General features: G+C 43.6%; 1 protein-coding gene across 2 annotated transcripts in view; it reads left to right on the top strand.

Annotated features, from left to right (window-relative positions):
- ephb2b (eph receptor B2b) overlaps positions 1–27,048 on the top strand; it is a 112,252-nt gene that overhangs the window by 48,007 nt on the left and 37,197 nt on the right. The window contains exons 2-3 of one of the 2 annotated variants that reach the window (XM_076147380.1): positions 2,000–2,008; positions 3,469–4,153. In XM_076147380.1, the coding sequence (XP_076003495.1) occupies positions 2,000–2,008; positions 3,469–4,153 (694 nt within the window). The remainder of the gene's footprint in view (positions 1–1,999; positions 2,009–3,468; positions 4,154–27,048) is intronic. The other variant, XM_076147379.1, reaches the window with a different exon arrangement.

Genomic DNA, 27,048 nt, shown 5'->3' with positions numbered 1-27,048 from the left:
AATCGCTCCAAAGGCTGACTTTGGTGAATTGTCTCAGATGTTGGTGGTAACTCTGGTCTATAATTCAGGCCTGACAGTGCGTCATGCTTGGCTCTTCACACACAGCAGAGACGGAGTGTCGGGGAGATGTATGGACTGCAGGTCAGCTGAACTTTTCTCTCTCCTGCAGTGGGAGTGAGTTATTGATTCTGAAGCTCATTCCCAGAGAGCGTCACTGAACTGTAACACCTCGTATAACTCCAGAAGAAAGAGGAGCAGTTGACATATAGTAGCCTCCACTGCCCCTTGCTAGAGTTTGACCACTACAATCTATACTAACTTTAGGTTCACTGCACAGGCAAACTATAAGATCTATAGCACGCAATTACTGGATACCAGGCAGGTGTCTTATTAGGAAAGTCTAAATTGGCGACACAACAGTTAGAATCATGATGAATCTGTTTTATCTTGAAATAGAAGTACAGAAAGTGGTGTTGGCAACAGTGAGGAGGCAGTTGCGCATTATGTTTGATCTGAAAGTATTTAACTTTATCTAAACAGCTGGCGTGCAGCCGTACCAACACAGACTCACTGTTCTGATCAGAAGTGCAACTACGTGGGAATCATTATCCAACTCTTAAGTTTTTGGTGCCATCACATAACACATTTGTGATCTATTTGGATAATTGGAAGTCATTTGCATACTTGAGGTGATGGAGTCATACATGGGGTTGATTCATTGTGTTGGTTTAGTCTGTTTGGAACTTCCAGCTGGTTGCCTAACATTATTTACAGCCCCAAAGCGTCGCACTTGGTTTCACTTTCTTGGCGTTTGTGGCGTTTCTTTCTAGAAGGAAAGATATCCAGTGTTTCAAGAAAACCTCTTTGCTTTTGCTCACCTTGCGGTGCTGTTTGTGTCTTTTAACTCTGATATATTACCTCAAAATATTTAATGAATTCAAATAAGAACCTGATTTATTTGCTGTGCCTTAGGGAACTTGCTTTTGATCATTTTGGTCTTATTAAATGCTCGTTTACCTTATTACCACATTATGCTTTTTTTGTGGCGGTGTGGTAAAGTAGCTCTTTATACACTTTCTCTTGACTCCCATATCCATAAACATTTTGCTTAACGTAGCAAGATCTCTGAAGCTACAGCTTTTATTTTTCCCTCCTCATCTCAGGTTGAATCATGACATCCCACTAATCCCTGTTGACCTTCAGCACCAGTGTTATCTTCACCTTCTGCACTGAAAACACATGACCACCTTTCCACAGCACCCTCAGGGAAAAGCCAGCGGGGGAAAGCTGTGAAAATGAAGACGTTTCTTCTAATTTCACACTCTGCACTTGATCGTTAGGCTCTTATTATGCCCCATTTGCTTCCCTCCACTGGTTGTGATGAAAGTGGGGCAAAGAGGCCATGACAGGACAAAAAGGGGCCCTCCATCAAAACACATTTTGTTTGAGGCCCATTTTAGCCTAACTCGACCATCCCTCCCCCGAAAGCTTTGCCTCACACTTTCCCCTGCAGTTTCCCCTGCCTGCATCCCTCATTAGCAACAACCCCCACCTGTCTGCACATTCATGTGATTATAGTTTGATTGAGCAATGCTCTGTGTGCTCTACAAGGGACGTCACAATCCATTCTGCTCTTCAGCCGGCCCACGGCCCCCCCGCTGCTCTGCACGAGGTGGGAAGGTCAATCGTTGCTCATGACCTGGCATCACCATGTCCAACTAGGAGCGCCAAACCCGCTGTCACATGTTTTCTGTGACAGCGGGTTCATTTACACAATAGTAATATGTGTGATTCAGATAAACAGGGTTAGATTTGAGATTTTTACAACACTTCACATTCTTTATGTTCTTTGTAGTTGAACATCAGGTCCTTCTCTGTGTGGAGCACTGTTTTTGGTTTGGCTCTCCCTAAGCTTTGTGTTGGGTGTTGGTCAACTCAAGCATCACAAGTACTGATTAATGGGGACATGGGAATTACCAACTAAAGCTGTTCTAATTAGTCAGAAAGTGTTTGATAGATTGCCGGCCTGTAACGAGAGGGGTGACTTTCTTCTCCCAACCCGTCAAAATCTGTCAAAATCCTCACTAAGTGGGCACTAATTTGGGAAATTATATCAGCTGTGAAGTGGAGAGTGAAGCGAGGAGGTAGAGGGGTTGAGGCGGCGCAGGGTGCAGCTGATGCCCCTCACACTGCACCGCTCCTGGGGCTGAGAACTGAACTTTCTTGGGTTGAAATGTCGAGGTCAAGGTTCTGAGCCTTGGTGGTTTGAGCGGATGGTATTTTAAAATCCGCAACCAAGTGGACAGGAAAAGCACAGATGTCGCAGCTGAAGCCTGAAAGAGAGATTAATTGAGTTTTCGTGCAGTAGTCAAACTTTGAAGTAGAAAAAAGAAGTAACCGGAGAACCTAAAGTGAAAATGTGTCCTTTCTGTTTGGTGGAATAGGATAATCAGTTTCATTGGTGTGTGATCATGACATGAATGTTCCCTAATCAGTGTTCTACTGTATCCACCTCCCTCACAGTAGTGAAAGGACCTGTCACTACCACGTCAATAACCAATCACACTTTGTGCTATGAATGTGTCCTATAAAAAGTAGGACACACTATCACATAAACCAGAGCCGCTCCGTTTAAGGGACTTAACGTCACAGCTCCAGTTTCTCTTAAAGCATTACAGCATGTTAACGATTTCCTAAATGAGAGGACAGGAAATAGGAGAGGCAGAACATCAAAGGTGTCCTGCTGGGCAAAGCAGGTTTATATTTCTTCAACATCCCAACATGAAAATACTGTGTTTTCGAAAGATTTATGTCTATTTTGAATAAAGCCCTTTTATTGCTATTCACGGTTAAATGCATTTTACAGTTGACAAGAGTTCTCCCACATCTGTGAGTCCGCTCGCCGAACATTCTTTTATGAACACGATTTAAGTTTATATTTAAGACTATTGAAATTGCACCAACACTGGCATGTTATTATTTTAATTGGAGTGAGTTTCAGAGTAGCATAACACGAATACCACACCAGTATTACCACAAGAAAGAGGGGGAACATGCTGGGACGGGAAGATCTCATTTGTTCCTCACACCAGCCGCATGCATCCATTTAAAGTGGGTTATTAGAGAAATCATATTTCTTTGAGCCACGTAATCAATCTAATCAAAATATTGCATTAAGCTGATTATTTCCGCTAATCATAGTATTGGTGTGCATGAAAACATACGTATTAATGCTTTAAAATGAGTATTAGGAGGGGTGTTATATTTATAGGAAGCAGCCAGACTTCTTACTGCATTACAGCTGAAATGTGATTAACTGGAGGAATCAAGCAACTTGGCCCAATTTACCAAACGTTTTTTGGAGGATGTTGTCTAAACTCCTTGTCAAAAAGATGTCAAAGTATTCATTTATGAAAAGAAATTGAAAATGATGTTGACTCCCTGTTTGTGTCTGTTCTTCGCCAACAGTGGGAGGAGGTGAGCGGTTACGATGAGAACATGAACACCATCCGCACCTACCAGGTCTGCAATGTGTTCGACAACAATCAGAACAACTGGGTACGGACAAAATACATCCGGCGTCGCGGCGCGCAGAGGATCCACGTGGAGATGAAGTTCTCAGTGAGGGACTGCAGTAGCATCCCCAATGTGCCGGGCTCCTGTAAAGAGACGTTTAACCTGTATTACTACGAGTCCGATTCTGACACGGCCACCAGAACGTCACCACCCTGGATGGAGAACCCCTGGATCAAGGTGGATACCATCGCTGCGGACGAGAGCTTCTCCCAGGTGGACTTGGGGGGCCGAGTGATGAAAATCAACACTGAGGTTCGGAGCTTCGGACCCGTGTCACGAAACGGCTTCTACCTGGCCTTCCAGGACTACGGCGGCTGCATGTCCCTCATAGCTGTGAGGGTCTTCTACCGGAAGTGCCCTCGTATCATCACCAACGGGGCGCTGTTCCAGGAGACGCTGTCGGGAGCAGAGAGCACCTCCCTGGTGGCGGCCAGGGGCGTCTGCATCCCTAACGCAGAGGAGGTGGACGTGCCCATCAAGCTCTACTGCAACGGGGACGGAGAGTGGATGGTACCCATCGGCCGCTGCATGTGCAAGGCTGGGAACGAGGCTGTGGAAAATGGAACCGTCTGTAGAGGTATGTTCGGTTTTTGTCACGTCTTTGTCTAAGTGTGAAGCCTAAGGATTTAGTAGTAATGGAGTAATTCAAATACTAACCCATCCTACCTTTACGTGTGTGGCAGCACTCTGCACTCCAGGCTCTTTCAAGGATCCTTTTAAACCCACTGAACTGACAGCTAAGAGGTTGATGTATGGTGGTCTTTAAGCATGATGATGGCACATGTGTTCTGCATATAGATCATCCAGCTGAAGCCATCACCGTACTCTCTGTCACTCCTCGATGTTTATTTTCTATAAGCCGCCATAAAAAATGATGGAAGTGTCTCATCCCAGGTGTTTGGTCACAAATCACAGAGGCTTGTTCACATTGTTTATTGCTCATCTGTCATAGGTCAGTGTAGCACATGTAGCATCACACTTCAATGCTTTCACACAAAGAATACACACTAAAGGATTTCCATTCAATGCACTTTTGGAGTAAAATATGTGTTTGGTATTCAGTCATTTTACCTTTTCCTTATTTTAATATGAAATGAAATATGGAAACGTTACCTTTCAAAACATTCCAGTTTCTCTGCAAAACAGCTCAGCTCCATGCATGATCATGTACACTGATGCTTGACAGAAATGCACAGATAATAAGAACAATTTCAAAGCCAATAGTTTGTCAGTAGAATGTATTCTTCCAGCCAGGAGGACAAAGAGGATGTTTTCAGAATTGCGTTTCCTGTCCTTTGATTTGCCTCAAATGAAATCCCACATAGCCAAATCGATTTGGCTGCACGGAACATCAATGTACCCAACATTTACCTGTGCCATGCCCTATCCGCGCTCTGGCAGGTGGTATTTGGTCAACGTGCTTAGAGATTCTGATCAGTGCACACAGCGTGTTGGCGCGTAGCCTGCAGACTGGAACCGTGCTGTTTCAGCCCAGCACAACAAAACACCCACCTGTGCTTGGTATCGACGCGTTGCTGCATCTCCTATACCCGCCTGTAATTACCACATATCTCACTGTGTCTGTGCTGTGAGGGTAAACAAGGGATGGTCGGGCAAAAAATTGTCAGGCCTGTTCAATGACTGCTAATGAGAACAGGCAGTGGTTTCTTCAGAAGGGATGCAGGCCAAAATGATGCTGATGATTCAGCAATCTGAATCGACAGCCTCCTATAATTACACACATGGGCTTGTGTTTTGACCTACACGTCATTTGCTGCACGCATTGTGTTAAGCAGGATTAAACAATGAAATACTGTCCACTCAACAAGGAAAACATGTGGATACATTTGTCCCAGTGCTGGAGATGAGTGTTTCACATATTAAAAATGCAACAGTTCACATTCTGTTAATGGCCCATTCATTTGTTCTAACCTTGTTAGTCCACCTGGAGAAGAAGCAACTCTGCATCACCCCTGCTGGTTTAGTAAAGGCAGTGCGCTGCTGAGGCTCGCTCACACACACACACACATGCACGCCAGCTGTGTCACTAAGTCTTCTGTGATCACATAGACACAGTAAGTGGACTATTAATCCTTTATGAGGAGGATGCATTATCTGAGAGTGAAGCTGCTGCGGCCACAGAACGCTATGGAGACGGAGGGATTTTATGGCACCATGCAATAATTATGAGAAACACTGCAAACAAAACAGGGAAATATCTATCTTACCAATAAAGGAAATAAAACCATTACATATAAAACGGTTAAGGTTCTGTGGTTTGTGCATTGTTCAGAAGCCCTTTATGATGGAAGTCTGCCACCAGAGGGTCTGCACTTAAGTTGTCTTCACTAAATAGTGACAGTTGATATCAGGGCTCACAACTGTGGTCAGTCTCTCTTCTACTGCCAGAAGTTGGATAATGAATTGATCTATAAAAGATGCGCCTTGGCCTGCCGATATTATGGAGTAATGAATTGATTTGCTAGAGGTCCCTGTTGAGGGGTTTGTAAGATATCTACTTTCATAGCGGGATTATGGAGCCGCAGAGACGGCACAAAGCAGCCAAGATGAAAGAGACTATTTGTGCCGTAATATTAATAACGCAACGCTTTGTTCCAACATCTCTGCAACTAAACGTGTAATTATCCATGTAACAATTAAATCCTTGGCAAGGATCCCGCAAATTATTATGCTAACATGAAATCTGTCAAAATATTGACGGTTGAAGGGGGTCGCTTACATCAAATTGCCGAGGCTTCTCTCCATGCGATTGTCTTACAAGCGAGATTAAGTTTCCTCTCTAAGAAGTGCTGGGAGTGAAGGAACCACACCGGGGCCTTTGAGTGGAGACGGCCCTAAAGAGAGAGATCTGATTTCTCTTCAGAGCCTTGAGGAGATGGTGCACCACAGAGACACATGGGGTCCTGTTTGCCCTTGCCGTTCTCTCCAGAATGAAAAGCATTCTCTTCAGCGGGGCACAATGAAAGCCATGTTCATGGGTGGAAATGCAAACTCCCTTAACAATGCCCATGTGTGTTTTTTCACTGTAATCTGATCATCTAACCCAAAACTTTTGTGAGGTGAAGCATCCCAACTGTGGGAGTGTGGCTCGTATTGTGCGGCGTTAAAGATTCAGATGGAGACAATCTGTTAGGTTGATAGTAAGTTTGATTTATGTATCGGGCTTGTTTTGGTTAATGGCTGTATTTAAGGTGGAAAGACAGGCGTCGTAAAGTAAGCAACATAGTTTGGATCACCCCGCGGCTCTCGTTTACAGGGAGAGGAGTCTGCGTATTACACATGGCAGTGGATAAAGAAGTGGAACCGTTACATTTTCTATACGCCCTTCCGCTCCATGTGCAGGGGAAATCAGGGTGTGAAAATGAGACAGTGAAAGCAATTATAGTGTCACCTGTGAGACAACAGAACTTGAGAATCCTGCATAGAGAAGTTTCCCCACTGATAGACACATTCCAATGGGAAATAAATCAATCCAATGTTGGTACGGTTCCAGTATTTGGTCATTCCCTGCCTGTTTTGTTACAGTTTTACAATTTCTCATTAAAATCCAACCCATAACTCCTTCATTGGAATCTTAAGATGAACACAATCTCACACATGCATACAATGTACTTGTAGGCAGGCGTGCTATTCTAAGGTATTGATCTAATTCACATACTTAGTGATATCAATTAATGCAAAGAGAATCATCAAGCACGAGGAAAATCTCTCCCTCATAATTGTCCATCTTGAGATCTAATGACTACAAATTCCATTGCATTGATTTCCATCATTTTCACACTCAAACCATTCAGCGACTCTTCCTCCCTATGGATGAGGGTATGATTATAGAAACGGAATAACTTTGTATAGATTTGCAGCGACCTTGCAAAAGTAATTTCAACCGCATCAACAGAACCACACAACAGAGAGAATCGCCCATTTCCCCAGAATTTGTCATTGATATTTGACATGACATACCGTTACATGTGCACAACCGGCTCCACTGTATACTGTGAATCACGTGAACCATACACTCTTTTTTTAGGTCACATGGTAGAGAATTGAGAACACAGTGCTTGTGTTAGCGTGTATCATTCTCATGGTGAGGTCTGCATCAGTGGAGCGTGGAGCTGTTTGGAAGCAATGCTCCTGGAATTGCATGCCCGGAGCAATTAGATTAAGCAGGGGAGCTTCAGTTATTCCTCAGCCAAAGGTAGTTGTACATAAAGAGAGTTAGTGGGGATGGAGTGCAAAGGTGTAGGTGTTGGGAAGACATGATTGGGTAGACATGATTACATGGGAAGGGGAGGAGGTGAAGCCAGGAAATGAGTCCCCCCCCCCTAACCCACTGTCAGAATCCCAATTATTGCAGTCTCTTCATCTGGAGAGGGTTTAAGGGTGGAAATCAGCATAGCGAAGACAAATCCACCCTGCTCCCTTTATTTCCCTGGGTGCCTCTGTCTTTAATGGCAGCTCTAATTGACTAACAGTGCACGTGGGGGAACAGCCAGGCTGATGGCTGAATGACTGTTCTCCGCGCTGGCACAAGACACAAAGCAAAACAAAACAAACACTCTGCCTTAAGGCTTTTGCAGCATTGCATGTGCAAACAAAGAGACGCAAAGGTTTGCACCGTACTGCAGTAACAGAGAGAGAAAGGGAGAGAGAGGAAACGAAAGACCAAAAGATGCCCTACACAATATATATCCACCTAATATGGAGTCAAAAGAAAAGCCACCCGTTAAGCTTAAGGAATACAAATTACCACCTCAACAGACGTTTGTTTCTCTAACATTTGCCTGTCGGATGGTATCATGGGCTAAGCGACTTCATTTCTACATCCAGACTCAATAAAGGTTGTGTAGTGTTTGATAAAAGCAGCCTTGTTGATCTGTGCTAAACACAGGCGGTGCCAGCAGGAGGTGAACAGGATCTTTAAGACACGTCAGCCTGTCCACAGAGGCCCAGGGGGACACTCAGGAGCTTTTATTCCCTCCTCCCTGCTGTGACGGGAGTTCAGCGTGGCCAGGTGCTTTCCTTTCTGTCTGGCTGTCTCTTTCTCTCCGTCTGTGTCAGTTCCTGCACGCTGCACACATGCAAGCAGCAGGACAGAAGGAGAAAGCTGAAATTAGAGAGTGAGGGTGAAAGGGAGAGGGAAGGGGAAGAGCCTGATATGAGGGGAGGAAGAGTCTGATGTCAGTGAAAGCTACAAATTAAACTCAGCATTTATATGTGTTGCTTTATGGTGAAAGCACAAGATCACATGTTGAATACAGTATATGTACGAGTACGACCATATGCAACCATATGCAGTCATGCACACGCGTGTGAGCATTATACACCCACACACATGCACTTTGTCATCTTCACAGCAAATCCATCACATGCGGATGTGATAACAGGACCTGAGATGCCTGCGGATCTCACTGAACTCAAAGATCACGGCCAGTTAAGCTTGTAAATCTTTTCCATATGCACGTCCTTTTCTTCTCTACATGGTCCAAGTCCAGAGCCCGTCAGTCTGCTCATCATCTATGGAACCTCAAATTCAAATAGTATCCCCTCTGATAACTTCAGCCTTTATTTCTTCACTTTATTGGTCATCATTGTGAAGATTCTGCAGGAGGGCCTGGTTCTTTGTTGTGATGCCTACCCAGCTACAGCAAAGAGCAAAATGGCCACAGACAGTTTTGTGGTGCTTTTGCTCAGTGACTAACATACGATCTGACACATCTGACACGTTCGCCTTGGACAATCCATCCCAGCAGTAAAGAAATCACAACGTTGTGTAGACTATAGAGAGCGTTCCATATGCCAGTTTTATTTTTTTGCAATCAGGAACCAGGCCAAGTCGATGTCAAAACATGCCTGCTTCTGCGTGCACTCTCTCTCAGATATCCTCCACTTGTGTCCTGTTAGATAATTCAAGTTACTTTCCCAGCTAAGAGCAGGAGACACTGATGGATCAAGCATATGTCCAGATTAGAGATGAGAAACAGGTGGACGCACTCTTAAAGACAACAATCCCCCCTGAGTATCAGCGACCTTGTTTTCCACTGATGTATTAGAACTCGGTCAACATTGAAAGAATATTGTGCTGTATTATTTTGTACGGTGTTGACCTACATTAAAGCTATTCTAAAAGCGATAGCCGAGAGTAAGCTTATCCGTTTTGACATTGGTGGGCTGTGTCAGAACAGCACAGTTGTTCCCACACAGTTGACCCCTTTGGTCTTTCACTAAATACCTCAAGGGTAGAAGTTGTATTGTCTTTCACGCAGAATTGTCATCCAATCTCATGGAGCAACATAGTATTGCAATGGAGGATATAGTTACTACTTTCATAAAGGTGCTTAGAGATGTTGCACGTGTACAACCTGTACATTTGTCCATGAACAATATCTAAAAGAGTAGAGATGGCAAAGATCTGCGGCGCTTATATAAAGGCCTCGCTGTTCATGGTCTTCCTGTTCAATTTGAATTGTTTGACAGTTAGTTTTTTGAGAAGAATTCTGATGAAAGCAGTTTATGCAATAGCTTATGACTGCAGTCTCCCATGGCCTTCACTTTGACTTAGTGCCTTGGTGAAGAAGAGGATATGCATTTCATCCCGTATGGAGAATATGCTCCAGTTCAATAATGGATCTAAAATAAGTAACATCACCGTCCAACAAAGATGGCTCCCTTGTTAAACTTCAGATGCTTGCAGATTAAACGGCTGTGTGGGTGAGGTTGATGGGAGGGTAGAGATGTATCAAAATAGAAAGGCTGTGGGACAGAGAGATATTAAGAAGGACACATGAAGAGCCCCGCTGAATTTGGACTTCCTTTGAGGAACTCACGCGCATAATGAACAGTTTCAAGCCATGGCGAATAGTGTCCTCTCAGATCAGGATACAATGTTTTGATGCATGGGGAAATACAGTTTGAGTGAAAATTGGGTGACATCATTATATGGATATATACTGCAGGATCTCCTCTGGGGTGAGTGGAATATATGGCTGTGCAAACTTATCATTTTACATTGTCATTGAGAAGATACCGTGCATTTCAGTCCATTGTTAAACCCTCTGTCAGTGTCACTGAGACAAACTCAATTATTTGGTAATCAAAGTGATTTAGATTCTGAAAACATATTCAGCTTTTCAAAGACAAACTCAAGTAGCGACTTCAACAACAGTTAATTCTGATGTCTAGAGACCAAAGCAGGAAAAACAAACCCAAAGTATCCTTGGATTGAAGGGCAGCTTCCCTGCTAACCTCGGTGAATCCCTATGAGGTGATCCTGTCAGCACAGGCTTATCTACCCACTGGGGCCTCCACAGTGTTGGAACAAAAAACAACAACCAAATCAAGCAGTTTATATTAAGGTTTATTTTCATTGGGATTTAATTCTGAAATGTTTAGAAAAATCACAGGCTAATGTCAACCGAAACGTTGGACTGGCATAGCAAAGGTTTCTGTCATCATCCTCCCCAGGAGGTTTCCGAGTGGTGTTTGAGTTTGAAATGGAACACATGCCTGTAAAGCTCCCTCAGTGCAAACCTAAGCACTCCTCTATCTCTGGAGAGAGCCACTGCTGTTTGCTTTGCCAGGTTACTGCCTGTGTGTTCCTCACTGATGAGTGACTATAGGTAAATAATATTTTGTTTAACAGATGTATGACTTACATGGTATTGATTATAGCAGCGGTGTGGGTTCAAGTTGCATTACTTGGACTTGAATTTGCTGACTTGAAATTCAACTTGACTCTTTCAACAAAGACTCAGCTTCCACTTTGACACCTTGGATTTAAGTCTTTTCAAGTCAAAAGCTTTATAACTGAAACAAAAACTTTGTCCCACCTATGTTGTATAATATGAGACATTCCATCATTAAATGGTTTCAGCCTGATCATAGAAGATCATTACTTATCAAATTAATGAAAGTATACACACTGAGTCGTGCACTAATATTCAACAATATAAAAACAGATACATATTTCTCTGCCTCTCTCAGTTTCCCGTCGTATTGTTTGGAGTATTTAATATTCTCACTTCTTAACACTTCTTGTTTATTGCAGCACTCAATTAATTCTGTAATTGTTGAGGATGAGTGTACTTGATGCTGGGCAGGAAGACAATCTTGGCTCTAGTGGCCTGATTTAATTGTTGAAGGCTGGTCGGGGGGGGGGGGTTTCCATTGCTGCAGGGGACAGCTTGGCTTTGTAAGTGGACTAGTTACAGAATTTTCTGGATGTTAAAACTTTTTTTTTTACATCCCCTTGGGCTGCTACTAAGCAAATAAATTACTCAATGTAATGAGCTGTTCCTCTTCCCTGTGGAAATCTTGAGCTTTAGGCTGAAAGTTACAGTTCGACATGCTTTCTTTTTTTTATTCATACAACGCATGTAAAGAACTGGGTTCATCTAAAGGATACATGTTTTTTTAACCACTTTGAAAGATGAAAGGCGGCGAATAATCCAGCAGGTTAATCCTTATTTAGCCATTTAGCATATATCCAACAGCACACTCTGTACCTGTGGTGTAGAATAATCTCCTCGTGTTCCCTCGATCCTCCTCGTCGTCCCTCCTCAGCTCTGTGTAGGCCTTTGAGTTGTGATTAGTGCTGTTTTTCCACAGTTTATATTGTGAAGCCTTTAGGGATTCTCTGTTTATACGGAATTCATATGTGAAAGAAGGAGGTGAGAGAGAAATATAGAGCTAATGAGAAGAAGGTTCTGTTTTGCCTTGTGTGGAAAAAAATCCCAATTGCTTCCTGTGCACCTCACAGCGTGACTTAAAGTACAGCGTGGGGAGATTGTAATGTTTTAATGTGACCACCTTAAAAAATAATTAGACAGTAATTACTGCTTGATATTATTTATTAGACTGAAGCACCGGCTCTTAATTCTGTGTAAGTTTAGAGCCTACAAGTACTGGGTGATTTGTACTGTTATGAGATTTACAATGTGTATTTTATGTTCATTTAGACGGTTCACTCGCAGAAATAGAAAGGCTGATATCTCAAAGTGCCATCTTGCTTTTCTTGCTTTATTTCAATACTTAAAGCCAACCCGACAGAGATAAGGGATTTTCAAAAGCCTATGTAGCGTGTTCTCTTTTGTAGTAATGTAGTGTTAAGATTGATTTCTGCTGCTTTGAGAGTAGAGAAGTGCACTGACCATAACACATAAGCATGTGATTTTCTATTTAGTTGAACCATTCAGCAAACGCTCTCTGCCCTGCAAGAACCTCAAAGCATTAAAGTCTTCTAGGAGTACAGGAAATGCAATAGTGAGACACAACCAGCTTAGGCTATACAGAAAACCACGTACAGAACTCCTCTAGGCCAGAACATTAACCACCCTCCAGTGTTTACTACAAAGCCTGGATTGGCCTCGCAGCATATAGATGCCTGGGAAATGCTGGCTCCTCGCTGGGACCAGTGTTCTAGTTTATTGTGGTCATCTCAAGGCTGTGTGGTCTCTGTGGAGTTGTTTGTGCAGTGAAGGTAGGGGAGAAATCGGCGCATTTTCACGTGCGGGGTGTTTTCATTCCACCCTGCCAACGGACTCTGTATGACACCGTCTCGACACTCCAGGGCCACCGCTGCCTTCCCTCACAGGACGGGCATGTCTATTCTGTGAAGTAACAGGCTTAAAGAACAGTCTGGAATACATTAGTCACAGTTATTAATGAGGTTGGTTTGATTCTCCCTCCCCTTGTCTCAGCTTTTTAAAGTCATGACGATGCTAAGGGCTTTGGCTAAACCAAAAAGACAGGACTTGTCAGCTCAGTGGAGACACATACAGTTCAAACAAGAGACAGAAAACAAGTGAGACAGGAGGGAGAGGAAGAGTTTGGAGGAGGAGAACATGATACAGAAGGGGCCTGTGGTGGAGTCTCTCTTAACCATGCTATATGATGTGATGTCCTTGGCGAGGGACTATGTTTCTCTTACATTGAGCTATGAAATGGATTGGTTTAGCCTAATAAATGTTCTTTGTTACCTAAATTATGGATTTTTAAAATAACCCAGGTGTATTTTTGTTGAAGCAATTTCTGTGGTAGTGCTTGTTTAGTGTTTATTGTCTATTTGTTAGCAGGGTCCCTCAAGAGAAGAATTAGTTTGAGGCAGATCTGGATCAGACTAGCACCAGACACCAGCAGCTATGATGGAACTGCTTGATGGCTTTTGTCCACTTCTCTGTTGTCCCTGTCATAAACTAACTCCAAAAACATGCAACATATTCAGGGTTCAGCTCTCGAGTCCTCACACATAACAAACACCCATCCCACATTAGACTCATCCTCAGACCTTGGACTCAACTACCTATGACATACCTGTCATACAATCTTGTACTCACAACATCCAAAGCTTTACATGGTCTTACCCACCTAATGTTTCTCTCCCCTGTCCATACACTGACACTGGGTCTAGGCTCATATACAGTATGAATCCACTGGACTGTTATTGACTTGCACAAATATTTCATAAGGAAAGTCCAAGTGTTGCACCGTGTAGGGCAATCCTGTGACATTGACACTGAACAGAATGTGACATTTCCAGCTGCCTGGAGGGAGACGAACTCTCACCAGCGAAAACATTTTGGAGTCATCTTCATCTCAGCTAAGCAGGCTCAACTCCAGCACTCCACCGATACATTGATGTCAGTCATTCCTAGTACAGCATTAATAACTCCTCCTCATGACCTTCTTACTAAATATATCATTCACGCATTGATTTGGGGACATGGTACATTCACAGCATGCCTGTACCATAATGACCTATTTCAACAGATTGCGTGGAGTGAAGTCGTTTCTTGTGCGCTCTTTGTCTTCAGGCAATGGCAGGAAGTAGACAGTGCTACATATTCTGAGCAGGGGGAGACAAAACATACCTTGGTTCTGTCGCACAGGCTGTTTGCAGCTAGCATCTAATTCCTTTAATGAATACGTGATGGTCTCTTGGCAACATGACTGCACATGTATTCTTCTCTGAGTGCATATTAAGCCTGCATTTTATGAAAATTTTATCTCTGCATTGATTGTGTGTGCTCTCAAGACACTCAGGAGATGTTTTATCTCAACACAGTGCAAATTTGTGAGATTACCAGAATCAACTGGAACTGCAACCACTATGATTGAGTATGGATCATTCACAGTGTTGTACTTCAATGATAATAAATGGTAGGAATGAGGAAAAAGGCCAATGAAAGCTTGGCAAAGGATGGTTCAAATTCCGTCTGTCTCTACAGCATGCCAGCAGGCATGCTTCCCATTACTGAATGAATGGCCATGATTGAAATCATGGCTCCAACACACTTCGTTATCTGTCAGTATAGTCTTGCAGGGGCATCAACAAGATGTGTTTTTGCTATTCTAGACAGCCGAGAACCAGGCGTGTTGTCGCTGCTGTGTGAACACAGTAGAGAGTTGTGTGCCTAAACATTGCACTAGATGTCATTTTGCTCTTCTAAAAACACAGCTGCCTGTCAAAGGGCTGCCACAAGCTGTTTGGCTTTGTCAATTAATATTAAGGTGCAGTCTGTGCCTTGTTGCAAGTGTTTGAACATAAATATTTTTTTAAACAAAGCCAACATGCGTATCATGTTACAGGATATCCTCATTAATTTCAATAAAACCATCTTTCATTTAAAACTCATTTAATCTACACTGGCGTCCATTATGCTCATTCCAGGATTTTGACCTCAATGGCGGTAATTTATTCTAAAAGACTTTCTACAGTGGCATTCTCATTTGGCCAGTAGATTACTATCATCCATATCACAATACCCCTGAGAACGAGTCTTTCCTTCCTCTTTACCCATTCACCGACCTTTCACTGACTACCACAATCAGGCCTTTGTGGGCGCAGCTTGTCTGTCATCTGCCTGGTTCTGTTGATATGGGCCTCGTGCTGTGAACGTGGGCTCCTCATACATCGCACTAAGCGCTGGCTAATTGAGCTTGTCGAGCCAGAACCTGTTAGTGTGCTGATAAGAAGGTATTTGACCTCTTAGGAGGCCCCTGGTGGTTCCCTCAAGTGAAAAGCGACCCAAGGGTAGAGCAGAAGAAAATATCTTTATCTGAACTTAATATGTTATTGCCTCTAATCAAATATCTGGTCTGCATAACATTTAGATGGTGTAAGATGTTAATCTCACCTACAGTCATGCCGACGGTGGATGTGAAGCAGAGCAGTACAAGCAGTGAGGGAGCAGATTCTTCTTATCATGCAACGAAAATGGACTTTTACAGTCTTAAGTTTGCCACACTCAATAAAGACTGTTAATGCAGTCTAAAGAAAGAGCTCATAAAAATCACCACTCCGGAGTGCAAGTAGCAATTTCCTTATTCTTGACTCAACTGCTTATGTTTAATGTGAAGGTGGTTGGCAGAAGTCCACAAATTGCTGGTCTTGGATGGATGCCTTTCACTTTCCCTCATCCAAACTGCCTTGAAGTATTTGTGACCCTTCTTTAAACTCCCAAACTGAGTCAGACCTCATTGAAATACAATTTGTCAATAGTTGATTGTATTTTTTTGGAGTAGCAGGCACTCTGGCTATAATTTTACTGAATGGTAGCTCCTTAAATTGATTACAAATCACGCACATGCAGGGAGGCATTTCACCCAGATCTGCGCTGGATTGGGATTTAGTCTGTTGTGACTCCCAGTAGACTTCTTGTGGTAATCCTGCTGACTCCACGAACCCAAGACTAATCTCCCCCTGCTCTTGTGGCAGGACCTCAATCATTCCAAGCTGCCTGGATCGCTTAACAACTTCATTCAGATTTGGTCACCATTTTTGGACACGGACCCTGTTTTAGAAGTGATTCCATGTGTGTAGGTAAATACAGTATATGTGTCTGTTGAGGGTACCATGGTTCACTTCTGCATAGCCGCTCCTTCCCCTACAACATTGACAAGGGAAAACAGTGACCAACTCCCAGGGAATTGAATCTTCTCTTCACATTATATTTCTACAATGACTTTTCAGCACCTAAGCATACATGTCAGGGAAGAGATATGTGCCTGCATGTATGTATATGTCAGATATGTAAGATTGGAATGTGCCGAGCGGTGCCAAGGGAATGACTTTGCCTTGAGGCTCGGTGGGTTGCATTATAACCTGTATGCCTGTGGGCTTGACATGTGTGACTCATGTGCATTTTAGTCATACAACTAATCCTGTCTAGCTGTGGAGGGTTGATATATAGACCATGCCAAATAATGGGGGGATAGAGACATCTTTGGATACCTTCCTGTCATTTACTGACAACCTCTCACCTTCACTCTATGGAAATGTTTCTTTTCTGACACATCTTGGTGAAAGAATATTTTTAAACACAAGCTATCTCTTGTTCCTTTTGAAAGACAAGAGATGGTAGAAAAGGAAAACATTTCCTCAAATGTCTCCATGCTGTGTATGGCAAGACCATTAATTGGAATGCAGGTGCAGTTTGTTTAAATGTTTGAGTGCAGTGATATACATATTTACATTATTGCTGTGCATATAAAAACAAATACATATCTTACTTTAAATCGAATTACATACAGTATGTTAGGAGAAGAGGCAAGCCACACAGTCTCTGCAGGTTCTAAACATGTGGTGCTGCTATAATCTTCACCATCACATAGCACAAATGTTTTTACTTTCCTTAATGTTTTGTTTTGGAGCTGCCCTACTAGCAGAACTTTTGGGGCAAACCATCCAAACAGGGAAAGAATAGTAGGACAAGAAGGCCCATGCTGGGGAAACAGCAGCGGTGGAGTTACCAAGGTAACGCAGGACTTGCCTATCTCCCCCCTGCCCCAGCACAGGCCCAATCCCACTCTGTGTGTGCTGGGTACTTAATTTCACTGACCCCCTGGGTCTGGGCTGAACAGCTTCCATTGATTAGGACAAATGGAAGGGAGACCAGCCAGCCAAGTCCCTCCTTTATCAGGGTTAAGGATGTAGTCATATAGGGGAAGACGCAGAGAGAGCGGATGCGTAGCTCAGGGTTCCCTTGTTGTAGATGAATCAATGACATATTTAAAGGCTAATTAGTCGATCCTTTCACTCAGTGTAAATTTGCTGAGGCCACCACCTCACTCAGCGGCCATGATTGGGGTATTTAATGTATTCCACCTCTAAATAGGGCCCATTAAAGCCTTCAAATGAATTTCCTCCCAACAATACCAGCCTTTTCAGACGCAGGTGTATTGGAGTAAGGGAAGTGGTTTTGGGTGTGTTGTGTGTGCGTGTGTGCACATGTGTTTGTGTTTGAGTCACAGTGTTATTTGAGTCTTGATATCAGGTGAAATCCGGTTTTGGTGGTTTAAATCTTGGGCGTGGATGTTTACAAGCTTTTTATTTACAAGCAAGCATGATTGGGGAATGTACCGCTGCCTCCACACTGTACTCAGAGCAGTTTACCCACATTTCAAACAGATAATGCAATGAAATAAATTCCTATTTGATTATTTTCACAAAAAGCCAAAGTGTGTCAGGATAGATTATTAAGATATTTTCTCTACTTGGCCGCGCCGCGAGCATGACGTTATAAAACGGGCTGTTGAATGAGCCTTTTTCATTTTAATGGCGTGTATGTGATGCGTATCAAAGCATGACAGTTTTAGTGGTAAACCTCTGTCATATGTGTTTGTGCATGTGTGTGTGTCTGTCTGGATGCACACATGCGTGCAAACTAGGAAAGAGACAGCTGTTGTTGCTTTTTTTCTTTATCTGTTGCTGATTAGATGGAATAGAATTCACTCAGACTCCCTGTTGCCTCATTAAATGCTTGTGGTCAGAAGAATTGATATAATCTCTAATAAATAGACTCAAGGGAACGATGGTTGGAGTATAAAATTCAGCCTCAGAACACGATACCCACAGTCCAGCTCAGGCGAATGTTTATATCTTTTTTCTTTTGTTTGAGGTGTCCGTGTGTATTTGTGTGTGTGTGTGTGTCCATTGGCGGGTTACACTGGGACAGTGACAGGATTCAGCTGCTCCTTGCACCCCCCCCTCCTTCCTTCCATCTCTCCCTTCCCCTGTGACACCCCCCCTTGTCCCCACTGACTGGACAACACGCAGCCCCTTTATGCCACCTGTCCGTCAGCTCGACTGCACCTTAGGGAGCCTCTGTCACTGCGCTCGGCGCTGCTGCTTGCTGTTCGCTGCCTTTGTTTGAATTCTGGTGAAGCCCCTCCTTCCCCTCTCGCCCCTCTTTCTCTCTCTGTGCTGTCATTTACAAACACAGACACACAGAATAGTGATTGCCTCTGTCAGCTATTTCCTACATCTGCCTGGAGGCACAAAAGACCCCAGCGCTGCCGTCACTATCACCCCTCCTCTCCCTACATGCCTCGCACCTATGTCGGCCATGATGCCAGCTACCCAGGCTATTGTGTGGTGTAGAAGGCACAGCGGCAGATAGGGAGGATTGAAAGCAGCATAAAAATGATAATACTCTACGAATACCTGAAGGCTCCAGAACATCAGCTTGTTTGTTTCACAGCCTGGGCAGTGTAATCTGTAGTGTTCTTTATCTCTGCCAAGACAATCATGTGGATTCTCTATGAACATGCTGTTTGTCTCCAGGGGGTCATTGGGGTCATTTATCAGCCATTTGTCCCGCTTCCCTGCTTTCTTCACCTTCTCCGCCTCCATTTATTCCCTCTACCTCCACCTCCTTCCACTGCCATCAGCAGTCTGAGGTGGTGATCTGGGCTGTAAGGTCTGGGTGCAGCCTGCGGAACAGAGCTGGGAGGCTGCCTTACATGGCAATGGATCCTGTTGCCGTAGCAACTAGCTGTCCTTGAGAAAAGGGCACATTTGGGTGTTTAGGAGGCCAGAGCTCTGACGGTCCCAATCAAAACTCATAGAGTTCAGACACATCGATCGTGTGTCTAGAAGAGTACATACTCTGAACACAGTAGAGCGGCAAATGTCTACAAAAAATAAACCTATGACTCATACTGTAGGTCAGAGAGCTGTGGTGTACAGGATGTTGCAGAAGTCTACATGTTCCCAGGAAGAAAGTCTTGACGTTTTACAAGGCAGCAATTCTCCATTCTACCTACTGCACTACACAAAACCAATGGGTGGGTGTGGGCCCCGCAAGGCACGGCGTGTTATTGGGTGCATCCTGTGGTACAGCAGGTGACCTGTTCTCATGAGGATGACGGTGAAGGTGGGTGGAGGCTGTTCACATCCTTTTGTTTGCCTCAACAATGATAGCTTAACATTCTGACATCCGATCTCTCCTAAGCCTCTTCATTTCCTACCTGGTTCTTGTGTCTCAAATTCTAAACAGTCTACACCCATTCAAGCCAGCGCTACAAGAAGGGAAAGGTTTCTCTTTTTTTCCCACCATCGGGACGACTGTAACACTAGCAGCACAGTAACTGAGGCTTGCTATCAGATGACAGTGAAAGTTTTGGGTGCCCGGTTTGAGGTTGCATGCAATGTTAACTAAGGCCAGAGCGTCTTTCTTTGGGACACTTTCGGCAACAGTATGAACTCTCACAAAGAAAGGAGGTCTCTGTGTTTGGGTGAGGGTCAGTGCTGGGTGGCTGTGGGAGGTTATCCATTAGATAGTTCAGGTTGTTACCCAACCCTGTTAACCCAGACCCTAACCCAGGCTTCCTCCATTAAAGCCACAATGAAACAAATTCTGAATTGTACTGGATAATGGAGCAAAACGAATGTGAAGTGTTGAAACGCCTCCAAAATCTGATTATCCTATTCCTGTAACTCCCAAATTTCCACATAATTTCACTGTAAATAATTATCCCTCCCTCCGCTCGTCTGATGTGGAGGACCACACAAATCTAGTGACATTGTTCCAGATCTGGCAACCATGAAATAATAATGGAACACCATGTAGGTAGTTCTAATGGGATGTGGATTCAAAACGTTGACAAGTGATGTTAAATGGAGATTAATGCCTACACGGGGGCCTGCCTAATGCCACACCCCAGCCATCTGCAGCCCTGTGTGCCGATGGGCTCCACCAGCAACCTGATTGGACCTCTACATCCTCTGGAGAGCAAGCTGTCAAGTGATCTGCCTGCATGAAATGACCCTTTCCGCCTTATTCCCCCCCCCCCCATATTCTTACCCTGCGTGTATGTGTGTTGGCTCAGATGCCTGTAATTTCTCCACTCCATATTTATTCCTTATCCTGAAAAAGCGGGAAAGGAGAAGAAAAAAACGGCGTGCAGTGAAAATTCCAGACATTACTGTGCTGCCTGCGTGGCTCCAGTCATTCTCCCCTTTCATCTCTGTTTCTTCCTCTATTGACAGATGGTAGTTATCAGACAGTATGGAAATACTGTGGTTAAGATAGTTTTCACTGATTTTTTTTTTTCCCCTTTGGTATTTATGACCTGATGATCAACATGAGAGCTTTGTGGTTGTGAACAGAGGAGCGCTGTGGGAGTGTTGTTTGAATCAGGAGAATAACGTTTGCCACATGGGAGTGACGCACGATCTCCACACACAGTGTTGGAGGAGTGTGTAGGATGGTGCCCGCATGTGCGCCACAACACCGCTGCTGAAGTGCCATATACTGTGTGTGTAATAAATAAAGGCAAGCTTTACAGTAGTTTGCTTTTCAAAAATATAGTATGTGCTGCCGCTGCATAATTTGAATTGTTTATTAATTGAATTATTTACAATATCAGGATTATTCCTCTTCCCAGTAGAGTGTAGCCTGATTGTGTACGGTGATCATGTTTGCCTGCGGGGCCAATACTGATATTTGAGTGTGTTCAAGTTAGATAAGAAGATCAGCCAATGTTGTGTTTTGACATGAACACGTCTTTGGCGAGGATCCCTGAAATGTGGTTATTAAAGATTTGTAAAATACAAAAAACAGATATGAACAGAAATTAAACAATTTTATCACCAAAGAGAGCAGTAAGAGTAAACCAGAGAGTAAAAAGTAAGTCATAGAAGATTAAAAAGAGTAAATCTTTCAGGGTATCTGTGCTTTGGTGCTATTTTTACTATCATTAGGCAATAAGAGGAGCAGAGGTCAGTTGAGGGAAATTAATTTACACCACTTCTTACATGTCTATTAATATTTCCCTTGAGGAATATTTGTAGCTGCTCCTACAGTGCTGCACATCATGCTTTGTCCTTGTACATGCTGAACCCTGAGATGTTGAGCCGCGTGTATGTGCCACATATACAATACATACCATAGTTAAAGCCTTCTGAGCTGACGATGTCCTCTGGGCAGTGACCAGATTGTGTTATTTGCAGCTTCCCTCATTATGGGCTCTGCTTATTTACGTGTGGATGTACAGTATGTGTACGAAGAGGAGGTGGAGTTAACCGAGGTGTGTGTGCGTGTGTGTGAGGTTTAGATCAAATGTGCTATGCATGTTTGCAGTGTGTGCTCTGTGCCTGCACGTGTGCAAGGTGCATCTGTGTTTCCCGTGTGTGTGTAGATTGTGTATCTGTTTGTGTGTGTGCCTTACTGGGATCCTTTTGAAGATCCTGTGCCTTCACAGCTCATTTCCCAGGTGTCCCACATTTCCAGCTAATCTGCTTCTCACTTTGGCCCCTAATCTGTCTCATAGGAGCCTGCTGGGAGGATTGGGGATCTGGGGTCTCTGACAACTGCAGAGGAGATGTAGTATAGAGCAAGAAGGAGGACAGAGTGTCTCGTCTTAATCACACCCATATCTTCCTTTATGCCATTCAGAAACACACAAGACCATTAGAGATAAATGATTTCTGGGAGATCTGTGTGTAGTGCTGCCACCATACAGGAAAATTGTTAATTCTGCTTGTATTAAGGTTGATTGGAAGGATAATACATAACTACGTGAGCAAGGGCTTCAATATTTCTGCAAAAAATAATGATCTTTGTTTGCATGGTCTTTACTGCTTTGTTGGCAGAAATGTGTTGGAATGAGATTTTAAATATTAAATAACAACTCTGACTGCTGGGTTCAAAATATATCAATCAACCCTCATATTTACACTACGTAATGGTTTGAGGAAGTCATAATGCCGACACAACTTCATGATTTGCTGCCTGGTCAGCATAAACAAAACCCACACTGCAACAAACTGAAAAAAAACTACAAATGCATTTTCTAAAAAAAATGTGCTGTTTTGCCGAATCCTCAAGACGTGCATGAAAGATTGAAGTGTGAAGGCCTTTCTGAAGTTACAAGCAGTTTGAGTGACAGCTAAAGTTAAAATCCTTTGAGGCTGTCGATTGTTTATAAACAACAGGTGCAGCCCGTTTAGCAGAGACACAGAGCTGAGTCAGTCTGAAGGCAGAAGATGCATGAATACCACATGTGGAACAACTGGCTCTCACAAAAATACATGAGGAAAAGTGGGGTTAATGGCAATTGATTGAACTTCAGAGTGGAGTTTCTTTAGAACTGAACCCAGTGAAGAGTCCCTGTGCTGTCCCTCAGCATGATGGTGGTCTGATCTGCGTCATGTAGGTCATCAGTGGTCACCCTCACACACTGGCACCGTCCCGCCTTACAGTGTGACGAGCCACACACAGTCCCAGACCTGTTAATTGCACCAGACATGGAAACCTAGAGGGAGAAATGAATATCTCATTTGTGTGCCCGTGTGTGTGTGGGGTGAAGCAAATGCCAGTTGTCTAATAGCTTTCACACGAGCCTGATTGAATTAGACAGCGAGGAGGACTACGTTCCTAATTGAATTGCGCAGACCTTGTGTTGCAAACAGAGCGAGCTAGTGTTCCCCGTGGAAGAGTTAAGACAGAGGGGGGGGGACAAGCTGGTGTGTCCTCGCTCACGGCTGCTCTCCTCTGGTTAATTTGAGGCCGTCACTGTCTTTTCACAACATTACACTCCACTCAGATGCGATCAGTTCAGAGGCTTGTGGTGTCCGTGTGTAGTTGTGGTCGCAGGACCGTAGAAATAAGCAAACAGGTTTTCCTAATCTTGTTTCGTCCTCTCCGGGGAGCTGTGGTAATCTTGTAAACATCTTTATGAAAAGCCCTTATTAATGGATTCGAGCTCATCTGTCCATGCAGTGATTAATTGAAGATGTTTTGCGTTTGGCAGCAGAGCAAAAGTGAGCTTGTCCTACACGCACACTCACTCTATGGTGGCCTCTGGTAACAATGGGATGCCCTCAGCCACTCACACACAGAATCCCTCTGACTGGCCGTTTTTACCGCTTTCAGCACTTTTTCCAGCTGTGCTCACAAAACGTAGCACCTCAGATTGTTTTTTTACCCCTCTGTTTTTTTTGTTTTGTTTTTTTTCACACCGTGGACATCAAATAAACACCTCGCCTGTCTCTTTCTCTCTCTCTCTCTCTCTCTCTCTCTCTCTCTCTCTCTCTCTCTCTCTCTTTCTCTCTCTCTCGCCTGTCTCTTCTTCAATGGTGGATTCATTAAATGCAGTTTTGGAGGGTGGATTTGATCCTGAAAAGAGGGAGAGGAGAAAACGGGGAAGGTGGGGCTGTGATGACCCAGACAGTTGGACAAAGAGCCTGTCTGTTGGGTGCTGAGGAAGGGAGGAGGTGGGTGTGAGGGAGACTAGATGGGTGTTTTTCCCCCTTATCGTCTGTAGGTGGGCCTTCAGCTGGATTACCTGTCATCAATTTGATTGTGTGGTTGCGATTGCACACCTCATCGCCCATGCCAGTCTTTGTGTGGCCTCCGTGTGTGTGTGTGTTTGTGTCTGTTTGTGTGTGTGTGTATGTGACTTGACCTGAGGAACCAGGTTTAAAAGCTGTTCAGTGTTTCAAGAAATGTGGACGGCCACATCATCATTGAGTCTGCACACAACGCCCACTTTCCCCATCTCTTTGTTCCTTTCTCTCTTTCTTTCTTGTAGACATATTGCATACACACACCCTTGCACGCACACACACACACACACACACACACATACATTTTGGTGGATTCAGACGGTTTTAGCTGCAGGTCTCCTCTCTTCTGGGCTATAAATCTCTCCAGCTATAATATTCAGGAAACCTTTGAAACAACCAGCAAATTACCTGCTGTAAAACCTGACTAGCACCCTTACACACTCCTCTCACAGGACTGTTTTTATTCAGTGAGTCTACCAAAGACCCTTAATTAAAACCTGAATGTCACTGTAGGCTATTAAATGTCATAAACACAGACAAGGGCTGAGGGTTTGGAATGTCGGCGTGAGCGACATTTTATCCCAATTGAGATTTAGGACTTAGATATTTAAGTTTTCAAGTACTTGGTCTTTACAACATTCAGGCTGGTTTGGAACCAAAATGACCAAATAGGCATGTGGAGTGCCTGGAACCAGTTTGAGGTGATCTGTCCCTTCTGACACCGTTAGACTAAGGTGTTTGTAAAATCCCTTAAAACTTTTCTGTGTACTTTATCTTTTCAACACGTATCGCTTCATTGTTTGTCCCACGTCCAGGATTCATGTTCCAGATCCCCAAACATCTGACAGTGAGCTGATTATATCACCCAGCACAGTAGAATAGAAAAAACCTTATCAGGAACTATTCCCGCCGTATTTTACTCTTCTTGGCAGACACCTATCTGACGTTGGAAAAGAAGATGAAATAACAGATTTTAGCTCTTGCATGTTGAGCAGTACTGTCAGGATGATGATCAAACAGCTCAACAGCAGCGATATGGCAGGAAGAGAGGAATCAAAGCTCTGAACAGATTTTTAATCAATGTTCTCTCCTTCCCTGCATGTCTACTTCTGACATCTGACAAGTTTGCAACTCTTAAAATCTGCTGTCCGGGTATAAAGTGGAAATTCCCCAAATATTTCCTCAAAATAATAACCATGGTAGAGAACGCAATCATGCCAGAACAGTTTTCACGGATTCATGTGCGTGTGCTGATTTAGCCTGCCTAGATACCAGCTGAGTCGACTTTGCTAAGCAGCAATGCGTCAGTCTTTTTGCATATTTGACAGATTTCTGTGTGTTTTCCTGTTTGGATTTCCATTTTTAAACCTCAGCACTGCTTTCATGAGCAAAAAACACTGATCGACTGCCGGCTTGCTGTAGCACAGCACTGCTGTGCACACTTAATGAAAATTGGACAATTCATTGTGTGTTTATAAGACCCCCGACCAAAAAGCCCACTCCATTTGAATTGGCAGGGAAAATCAGGCCTGAGATGTCAACAGCATAGACGGTGAAACAACAGGTGTCGTCCAAACAAACACTAACCCAGTCATTTGTTTTTATGTGTAACAGGTGTGTCGACAGGCGGCTGTAAACATGTTGTGTCCTTTACCTAGGAATCAAACACCCAGCTTTGTGTTTGGCTCAGTGGATATTCACTAAATTACCCTTTAAATAATTTTAGGAATTGATGATTTCAGTCATTTCTAAACTGAAGTGTTAATAATAAAAACCTTTTAGGCATTTAAGGATTTATTTATATAAGTATAAGTTGAACAAGGTAAATTTGAGTTTACATCTTAGGTTTCTGAGATATGGACTAAAACATTATCTATCCTTGTACCATAACAGATGCACTGAACATATACTGTATTTTCACAATTCATTGTTTTGGCTAAATAAACTTAACAGATGGGACAGATTTAGCCAGTAAACAGTGTCTGTGGACGCTTGGTGGCTCAGTCCAGTTCAGGCTCCTCACCCACCAGTGTGCCAACGTACAGCCAACCTCCAGCTACAGTGGCAGCGAGACATCATCGCACGCTGATCAGTTTTATTCTCTCATTTTATTCCACAAAATTTTAAATTAGTGCGGTGATTGTGATGCCCAGTCTGCGTACTGTTACGGCACATTCATTCACACATGTATGCCTTGGCTCCAAACCTCACAGCCATTCCTCTTCATCATAAGCCCCTCCCCTCCACTCTCTTTGTTTCCATCTCTTCACGACTCCTCTCTCCTTCCCCCCTTCACTGCTCCTTTATGTTGCTTCCTTTGGTGCTCCTCCTCGGAGCGTTGTGCTCCCATAGACTTCACTGTGATGCGAGTGAGCTTTGGTCCCAATTGCCCACATCGCTGTTGCCTGGGCCTCATTCACAGGCTGTGTTGACTGGCAGCGTGAATGTCCAGGCCTCATGTTTCGCCCCTGTACCCAGAACCTTTTCCCCCATCAATCATGTGTAAAGAAAAACATGTCAAGGCTAATATTTAGTGAGGAGCTCTTTAGATTTCCTGCAGTTTCATATTAGAATAACACTTCCCACTGCTGATGTTTGCGTTACAAACTGGTTAGGTATACATTTGTGTTGTGTTTAAATAGAAGCAACTGTGAAAACTGTTTCCCATTTCCCAGCACACATGTGCACAAAAATCCAATCCATCCTTTTTGTATTTACATTTCACAAGCATTTACTGAAAACAACCTCTTTGGTGTTTCTCGCAGTTCCTCTAAATGTGTTCTTCATTCATTCAAGTGGAAAGCTGCTTTGTTACAACAGCCGCAAAACTAGCAAAAGTCAGATAAGGACACTCAAGTAAATACATAACCCAGGAGCAACTATAA

The sequence above is a fragment of the Genypterus blacodes genome, unplaced genomic scaffold, assembly GCF_046128005.1.
Source record: "Genypterus blacodes isolate CSIRO-AG114 ecotype Tasmania unplaced genomic scaffold, CSIRO-AGI_Gbla_v1 ptg000037l_1, whole genome shotgun sequence".
Classification (NCBI taxonomy): domain Eukaryota; kingdom Metazoa; phylum Chordata; class Actinopteri; order Ophidiiformes; family Ophidiidae; genus Genypterus; species Genypterus blacodes.
Note: the sequence above shows the minus strand (reverse complement) of the source record. Positions and strands in the feature narration are given on the sequence as shown.